The 10,000-nt window shown below is 45.5% G+C and overlaps 1 protein-coding gene across 1 annotated transcript in view; it reads right to left on the bottom strand.

Annotated features, from left to right (window-relative positions):
* csmd2 (CUB and Sushi multiple domains 2) overlaps positions 1-10,000 on the bottom strand; it is a gene marked incomplete at both ends in the record, with an annotated part of 361,116 nt that overhangs the window by 75,060 nt on the left and 276,056 nt on the right. Inside the window, 6 exons of the mRNA XM_080858785.1 lie at positions 299-415; positions 2,801-2,870; positions 3,637-3,755; positions 4,069-4,173; positions 5,708-5,804; positions 8,808-8,932. Coding sequence (XP_080714911.1) covers positions 299-415; positions 2,801-2,870; positions 3,637-3,755; positions 4,069-4,173; positions 5,708-5,804; positions 8,808-8,932 — 633 coding nt within the window. The remainder of the gene's footprint in view (positions 1-298; positions 416-2,800; positions 2,871-3,636; positions 3,756-4,068; positions 4,174-5,707; positions 5,805-8,807; positions 8,933-10,000) is intronic.

The following is a 10,000-nucleotide window of genomic DNA, read 5'->3' as shown; positions in this document are numbered from 1 at the left end:
GGTAAATGGACTGCATTTTTATAGCGCTTTTTTTAGGATACTACCTAAGGGGCCAACCACGAGCAGTTGGGGGTTCAGTGTCTGGCTCAAGGAGGAGTGTTTGGGGGTTCAGTGTCTTACTCAAGCACACTTCTACGCTTGGTGAGGAGGAGTCAGGGTCAAACTAGCAACATTCTGAATGCTGAACGACTCCTCTACTGTCGCCCCCTTTGCATTATATAAATACTTATTTTATATAAATAACTAATTACTACACAAGTCCTTGTTGTCCTTCAGTAAAGGTGTTCCAGTCTCTCACCAAAGCCAACAGGTAGGTAGATCCTCCAGGTACAGTCGCTGTTGCTGGGGTAGTTTCCAGGGAAACCAGGGCTAAGAATGGTGCCCTCCATGTCTTCATGAATGCCACCGCAGTGGGCTAGAGGGACACAGAGGACAGAATGGCACAGAGCGTGAGGGACACAGAGGACAGAATGGCACAGAGCGTGAGGGACACAGAGGACAGAATGGCACAGAGCGTGAGGGACACAGAGGACAGAATGGCACAGAGCGTGAGGGACACAGAGGACAGAATGGCACCGAGCGTGAGGGACACAGAGGACAGAATGGCACAGAGCATGACCACCTGACTTACTGATAAGGTTGCCATGACCAACCAAAAAAAAAAAAAACCCAATTCACTCTAAGAACACCTTGGATACAGGCAGCCATGGCAACAGCAAATTCCACGAAGACGGCAAGTTCTTGTAAGAGCATTACAGGAAAGCCTGACACACCTTTGAAAGCCTCACTAGGTTTAAAAAAAAAAGAAGAAAGAAAAAAAAACAGCATCCTTGGTCTTCACTGATGTAAGACGCATAAAGGAACATTTCATCTTTTCTTTCATTTCTATAAAATGGGGGCAATTACTCTCAGAACACTTTCAAAGGCCCTGTGAGTCCCTTTTTAGCCCCCTTGTAGCTTCTTATCTCAGTCTCTCCCACCCCCCCCCCACACACACACACACCTCTCTTTTCTGCCCTATCAGTGAAGAGGATCGCTAGGCTCAACTTGCAGAGCATAACGCAATGCTCATGAATGTTACTTCAATGTACCCTAGGAACATTCCCAGGCATTCTGACCATTCAAAATCCTTTATAGGGATGAGACGCCTCTTTCTGTTAATTGATAGAGAGATAGATAGATTAAACTTTGAATACAGTTTTGTTTAAGCTAATAGAATTACTATGATCTGAGCGTTGCACATAACTTTGCTGCTAACACTTCTTTGTTTTCAGTGAGATCCCCACTTTGGCCTTTGGAGTTTGAAGGGGGGAGGGAGAGAAGGAGAGAGATAGAAAAAAAGAGAGAGAGAAAGAAAGAGAGATAGAGAGAGAGAGAGAGAGAGAGAGAGAGAGAGAGAGAGAGAGAGAGAGAGAGATGAGTCAGACAGAGGGGAAGAAGAGAGAGAGACAAAGAGGGGATGGGGTCAAAGGTTGAATGTGTGGCTAACAGGAATGTGCTGATGCTTGCGCGATCCAGAGCATCGCTGCCAGAGCCTGACCAATAGCAGCGTGATCCATGCATCGCTGCCAGAGCCTGACCAATAGCAGCGTGATCCATGCATCGCTGCCAGAGCCTGACCAATAGCAACGTGATCCATGCATCGCTGCCAGAGCCTGACCAATAGCAGCTTGAGACCAGCCTAATGTAGCTCTAGTAGGTCATGGCTGTTAGCCACACACAGCCACTAAAGCAAGAGTGATCACACGCTAGGACACACCTGCGCACACACAAACACACACACACATATACAACACACACACACACACACACTCACACACACACACACACAAACACCTGCACACACACACACACACACAAAGATACAACACACACACACACACACACAGACACAACGCACACAGACACAGCACACGGACACACACGGACACACAACACACACACACACACACATACACAGACACATAGAAACAAAACACACACACACACACAACACACACACACGTTCCTGTACTAATCTATGTCTAGTAAAAGCTTGAAGCTTGAGCTGGAGGTGTTAAGACCCTTAATAAGCGTAAGCTGCATCATAAGTCTGTCCTTGAGCGGTTTCAACATAGGCTCTGCTAGAGAGAGCAACTAACACAGACACACACACACACACACACACACATGTACACACACACATTTATGTCTTGTAGTGAAATAAGGAGCTGGAGGTGTTAAGACCCTTAATAAGTGCAGCATAAGTCTATCCTTGAGCAGCCTCAACCAGAGAGTCAGTCAGCCTTGAAACACAAACATACTCTCTCTCTCTCGCTTTCACCCCCACACTGACTCACTACTCTCTCCTACACTAGCACAAACACAGACACACACACAGACACACACACACACACACACACACACACACACACACACACACACACACACACACACACAAACACATACACACAAACATACACACAAACACAAACATATACATAAACACTCGTATCTTGGCTTCTCGCTCACTCACGTACCTCCATACTCACTCACTCCTGCACATTCAAACGAGCGCACGCACACACACACACTCGCAATCAAACAAACACACACAAGCACACACAATCACACACACACACACACACACACACACACACACACACACACTCACACACACTCTCACACACACACACTATCACTTCCACATACACACACACACACACACACACACACACACACACTCATCCACATTCACTGTCAGAGAGAGTGTGAGACTTGAGGAGAAGAACTGAGAACTGTTTAGAGGAGAGTCACTTACCTATACAGAGCGGGGGAGGGTAATTCCAGCGACGGACCGTCCCTGGCATGCAGGTAATGTGAGAGTTCCCCTGAAGACACACACACACGTACAAACACACACACACACACGTACACACACACACACACACACACACACACACACACACACACACACACACACACACACACACAAAGAGACCCACTGTTATAACAAAGCACATTAGTTATATTACCCATGCTTCAATTTGAGGGTAAATGAAATAAACTGGCAAATAGCCCTCCCACTGTGTTTCTGGATACAATCAATTTAGCGTGAACTCAACTTCACGATCTGCACACACACACAGCCGTTAGCCTGTGCGAGGCACCTGCTTTGAAAGACAGAGATTACGGTGTAGCTCTGAGGCAGTGTTCAGTGATGTCGGTCGCTTCTCTCCCTTGAGAAGACCACGGCAGGAAGGCTCTATCAAACTGAGATTCTGTGTGCACGACCACGTATGACTTTACATTCATCTCTCTCTCTCTCTCTCTCTCTCTCTCTCTCTCTCTTACACATGCATACTCACACACACACACACACACACACACACACACAGATGGAACTGGAAATATTGCATATAAGACACACACACACACACACACACACAGACACACACACACACACAACCCACACACACACACACACATACTGTGTCGACCAGCAGCCTCCAGTAAGAGTATAATCAAAACCTGCAGGTTCACTTGAGTTGTGAGCAATTAGCCTGGCTATTGCAGGCCCTGAGCTGGGTCTCCCCGCGGGACGTGAGGGGGTAATTAAGTGTGTGTTATGACAGTGGTAAGGAGGGCCAGACACACCTGTAAGGTGTAGCCGGGCTCGCACTGGAACGACACCACATTGTTCATCTGCAACCTCTCGCCAACCTTGAAGCCGTTCATCGGAACGACTGGCTCTGCGCAGCTTGTTAAGGAGACGGCTACAGGAGAGAGAGAAAACAAATGGAGTGAGGAGAGGAATCGGGGCATGAAGAAGATGATATAGAGAAAGAGAGAGAGAGAGAGAGAAGGAGGAGAGAGGGACAGATTGCCTGGACTCTATATAAAGTGCGTGAATTCAAATAGTCCTGTAGTTAAACCAGTTGAACATACTCAAATATAATGTCTAATGAAATGGCCATTGTCCAACATTTCAATCTAATAAATGGAAGCCCAAGATGTTAATCTAAATGAGAGATTGAACCTCTGATAGCATAGGAGATGAGAGTGTCTGCGTCAGACAGGAAGTCTTACTCTTGTACTCCAGACGGAAGCCGGCAGCGGAAACACTGATGTCCGAGAAGAAGTGGAGGTGCAGCTCATTGGACGTGCTGTTCAGGAGGGCGGGGACTGCCGTACCTGTGAAAAGAGGTGTGTTATCTCACACACACTGAACCAGCTACCTGCATGAAAATGCATGAACGCAGCCTTAACTTTACTGATAACCTTGATAGCTCAAAACTTGTCATAAACAATAAAAACAAACAAAAAACAAACTTTCAAATAACTCCATGCAGGCCGATTAAGGACTGTTGAAAACAATGAATTTAGGTTTTCAGACAGGTGTTGTTCGTCTACTATCTCCTGTTCTTACCATCCTTGGGACTGTCAACCTTGGAGCAAGGACACCTCAAAGCAAGTGGACACAACCTCACATGACCACTGCATACTGTATAGTACTGTACTACACTGACCACTGTATACTGCGTACTGTACTTCACAGACCACTGTATACTGTACTACACTGACCACTGTATACTGTATACTGTGCTACACTGAGCTGCTCTCTTGTACTATTGCATTTATTTATAGGATGCTTATAATTTATCCATTTCACTTCAGGGCAGTTGTAACATTTGTGCTGGATCTCTGTCTGATATTGGGGGCAGTCGGATTTAGTGGCATTCCTCCCACTACTACGCTTGTGCTAGCCTTGCGCTAAAGTTGGAGGAAATGCTAAAGCACAATACACAGCCCTTCTCTCCATCTTTAAACAAATGCTCTTAACCTTTTTAAATATTCACACATTTCATTCGGAGGCGGTTATGTTTTTATTTTGGTCGTTCTCTCTCTCTCTGCGCCGTTCAGAGTGAATACATTTAAACACCCACTTAAATGTGCAGGCAGCCTACTTATTTTTTTAACAGTGCCGTCATAAAAGCTATTTATTTTGAAAAGACACAATAAAAAAAAGGTTCCCTCAGTTCCTTTAAGTGTACGGGGAGCCAGAGCGCACACACACAGACACACACACACACACACACACACACACACACACAATTACTCCAAGTCCCTCACATCGTTCTCAGCCAATAATAGCATGCCATTTCAAACACAGCAGTTCTGTGTGAGAAAAAAGCCTGCTATTCAAAGCCAGTCATGTCATTTAGTATATGGGACATTTAAAGGTCCTTTGTCGTAGAAAGCTTACATTCTACGACAAAATCACACAAACTGTGAGAAACTGTGTGCACACAAGCTGTTAGTTAGGAAACCAAGATTAATAGAATAATGAGGAAACCAAGCAGGAAACTCATTTCTTGTTTTGATTGACAGACAGATAGACATATAGATAGATAGATAGATAGATAGGTAGATAGATAGATAGATAGATAGATAGATAGATAGATAGATAGATAGATAGATAGATAGATAGATAGATAGATAGATAGATAGATAGATACGTAGATATATATATAGATACGTAGATAGATATATAGATACGTAGATAGATAGATAGATGGATACGTAGATAGATGGATAGATAGATTAGATAGATAGATAGATGGACAGCTAGACAAATAGATAAATAGATGTACAGATAGCTAGATAGATTAACAGATAGATAGATACATACATACATGCATACATAAATAGATAGATAGATGCGTACCTGAGAAGCTTCCCAACATGGTGTCAGTGTTGTCTCCACCATCAAACACCTCCAGCGAGTCCCAGTTCTGCTCGGTGACGAAGCTGATCACCTGGATCTGTGGGGAAGACAGAGCGGTCCAGAGGCACACTGTGACAAAACATCTTCAGGCAGTTCAATAGACAGAGCAAGGGGGAGAGAAATAATGGACAAGGAATAAAGAAAGAAAGGAATAAAGAAAGATAAAAAGAAAGAAAGAAAAAAGAAAGAATATATATTCCAGACTGACTAAAACATTTTCATATCTGAATCAGAGTAAATAAGAATATATAATCATTGAAAATAAGAATAATGATTTGATGTTCTGATGTTTGAAAGCAAGACAAATCAGCCCAGATTCAGGCCAGAATCAGTGCAGAGGTCAACTCAGACCAACTGTCCCCGAGACACGAAGCTCCGACTTCGCTACAGTGCATTTCTGCCTGTCTCATCCCCTCCCCAGCCAGCGGACAGGGCCCAGTAAACAGTTTGGCAGATATTTGCTTTCTCCTCTCCCACAAACAAGCCCGAAAATTGGATGGTCATAGTGGCGCGGCTGTGGCTATCGGCAGAAGATTGTGATGACTGATGGGTCCGCCATCAAATGTCATGTTTGTTTGCCTTTGCTCTCCATGGAGAATTGAATTCATCTGTTTTTTTTATTCTCCATGAGAGGGGGCTTTTTCATATAAACAGCATTAGTTTATTTGTGATTCAAATCTAACCGCCGGGCATTTAATCCCAAACCACTGCCTCTACGATATGATAGCACGTTTCCTTCCTCTGCTTATAAGCTCAGTCTCACTACGAGGCAAATTCGCGAGTGTGAGGAAAAAACGTTTCTTCTGATCTTATGACACAAATTCTATTCATCTACCATATTTATCTTTGTCTTCAAGTCATGCCGATCATTCTGTGAGAATATCTCAGCTCTGACACTCGGGAGAAATCCTCCAGGAATATAAAGCAATAACATTGGAGAAAGTGATTGGTTTCAGACGAAACCTAAATTGCACAAGAAAGGGCACGGTTGACTCAGTGTATTAAAAAAAGTCTCACAAAAGTGAATTTTACAACTCTTGAAGGAAGAGCAGTAAGTTTCCTTTTAAATGCAGGCTCCACCACGGCGGGGCAGAAACAGATCTACACAATTAACTTTAGTGGAGACGGCAGGGGCATTAATCCTGCAGAAGACGGAGGGAGCGATCAGGTGTTCACCTTATCAAGCCGGGCACAGATGGACCTCTTTACCTGCCTCCCATTATCTCTCATTCATCTCTGCCTCCTCTCTGTCTATCCGTCTCCCTCTCTTTCCCCTGTCTGCGGCTGATATCAGCCTTTTAAACTATCGCTTCCCCATCGTCCAACAACCTCTATCTCCCTTGCTTCCTTCGGAACACACACACACACACACACACACACACACACACACACACACACACACACACACACACACACACACACACACACACACACACACTATCTCCCTTGCTTCCTTCAGAAGGCTCTTTTCTTCTCTCTTTATCTTTTTGCCCTGCTCCCAGGGGCGGGACGGGGGGAGTGAGTGAGCAGTGCTTTCCCCTCCTTTGATACCCACGGCTCAAGTGCCCTTCAGTGAGCCGCGTTACAGCCAGTCTTTGGCCAAAAACTTGACTGAGCCTTCTCATGGATCCTCGCTCTCCACTGTTGCTAATGAGCACCATTATAAAGGAATAATACATAAATACAATACAATTAATAAGTTATGAACATGGCTCTCAGCAGTCAAAAAAAGAATGAATGTACTTGTAGAACAACTAACAACTTCTATGAGGCATTCCACAGGGGTCGATCTTTGGGCCCAATGGGCAATCACTAAACCTTCTCTAAGTCCAGCCAATGCATGTTGCTCAAACTAAAGGCTCATATGCATAGCTCTGTGCGTTGTATGAAAAAGCCATGTAAGGGATTTGTTTCATGCACAGATGCCATCTTTTATCACTCTGTGCATCGTTATGGCAACATTAAATAATTAATCACTTTAGTAGATCAAATAATAATAATAAAAAAAAATACCTAAGACCATATCTCTAAGAAGCCACAACACCAAAGAGCGATTAAAAGACAAAAGTGATATAATAAGCTAATAGCGAGGCAATAAAGTGAGGCCCAGCCCCAGCCTGAGCAAAGCCCTGGGTATTGTATAGATGGGCATAAATATAGCCCTCCTGGTGTGGTGTTGCCACCAGGCCTCAGAGGTCCCTTTAGTGCCTGGCTTTAGCGGATATGGTGGAGAAATATGACTCTGAATTATGGGCTTTGACTCCGATGATCTAGGGCAGAGACAGAGGGCACAGCCGCTTTGTCCAAGAGCGTCTAAACTTTTACTGCCCCAGTGCATCAGGTGTTTAAGACTGCCCCAGTGCATCAGGTGTTTAAGACTGCCCCAGTGCCTCAGGTGTTTAAGACTGCCCCAGTGCATCAGGTGTTTAAGACTGCCCCAGTGCATCAGGTGTTTAAGACTGCCCCAGTGCATCAGGTGTTTAAGACTGCCCCAGTGCCTCAGGTGTTTAAGACTGCCCCAGTGCCTCAGGTGTTTAAGACTGCCCCAGTGCATCAGGTGTTTAAGACTGGCCCGGTGCCTCAGGCGTTTAAGACTGCCCCAGTGCCTTGCAGGCCTGCTAGGTGCCAGGGAGGGTTTATCTATCCAAGTCAGCAGTAATGACGGTGGCGCTGACTGGGGGTTTTATTCTCTTTGTCTGTTGCTGAGAAATGAGAAGGATGGAGAGAGAGAGAGAGAGAGAGAGAGAGAGAGAGAGAGAGAGAGAGAGAGAGAGAGAGAGAGAGAGAGAGAGAGAGAGAGAGAGAGAGAGAGAGATAGAGAGTGAGTGAGTGAGTGAGTGAGTGTGTAGGCGAGTGAGTGAGTGAGTGAGTGAGTGAGTGAGTGAGTGAGTGAGTAAGTGTGTGTGTGTGTGAGTGAGTGAGTGAGTGAGTGAGTGAGTGAGTGAGTGAGTGAGTGAGTGAGTGAGTGTGTGAGTGAGTGAGTGAGTGAGTGTGTGACTGTGTGAGTGAGAGAATGCAAAAGGCAAAAGGGATAAGATACCTGGATGCCGGAACCTTCTGGAACAGTGATCTTCCACACGCAGCCCAGGCTGTTCAGGTAGGGCTCAGGGTAACCAGGGGACAAGATGGTGCCTGTGCGCTGGGTCAGGTTGCCACCACAGGGGACTGGAGGGAGAGAGGGACAGAGAAGGGGGAGAAAGGGAAAAGCAGATGGAGGGATAGAGAAAGAGAGTGAAGGAGGACAAAATCAAAATAAAAATCAGCTTAAGGCTTCTGAGGATGTGCATTTAAAGTCATTTATGATCTTTACTGCGGCAAAACATCTGCTGACTGCAGTGGAGCGCACAGGTGAGCAGCTGTGCTTTGAGTGTGTGTGTGTGTGTGTATGTGTATGTGTGTGTGTGTAAGCGTATGTGTCTACCTGCAGCAGCATCTGCCACTAGGGTTGCAATGCAAGGCTAGACACACACACACACACACAAACACACACACACACACACACACACACACACACACACACACACACTATGAGTCACCAGAGTCACACACACATTTCAGTAGCGGTAGTGTCTGTAGGACTGCAGAGTGGGTTTTGTAGATGGTGTGGCTGTCATCTTCATGCTAAAGCTCATTGCACACAAACACACACTCCGAGGTGGGATTAAAACTGTACATGATACATCCTGACATCACGCAGAACAGACAGACACAAACACATACACACACACACACACTCACACACACACACACACACGCACAAATCACTCATTTATTTTCCGGAGGTATTTTCCCGCAGCAGCGCTTAGCTGTGTGACAGCGGATGCACACGAGACCTCGTCGTGTAACGTCACATAAGTGGCGATGTGAGTAACTGTGACAGGGGGTCTCTGCTTCAGTACTCAGTGTGGCAGTTACCCCTAGGGCACACACACACACACACACACATACACACACACACACACACAAACTTCAGTGTGGCAGTTATCCCGAGGACAGTCGCACTATCCATCCCAGTGACTGCTCAGTTTAGAAAAACGCTCAGAGAGATGAACTCTCCTTGAGTGTCTGTTCCTAGGGGGGCCTTTTACGTCTCTCATTCTGTTTCCTCCCAATTTAGAGCCACATTCGTGAAACGCACGCTAGATTTAAACTGACATCAAGCGCATATGCCGCCATCAGCCAACAGCTGAGCGGTACTCATTCATGGATGGAGCTACTGGCCTGATGAAGAGC

Source organism: Sprattus sprattus, assembly GCF_963457725.1.
Source record: "Sprattus sprattus genome assembly, chromosome: 20".
In the NCBI taxonomy this organism is placed as follows: Eukaryota; Metazoa; Chordata; class Actinopteri; order Clupeiformes; family Clupeidae; genus Sprattus; species Sprattus sprattus.
The sequence above is the reverse complement of the archived record's forward strand: the minus strand, read 5'-3'. Positions and strand labels throughout refer to the sequence as shown.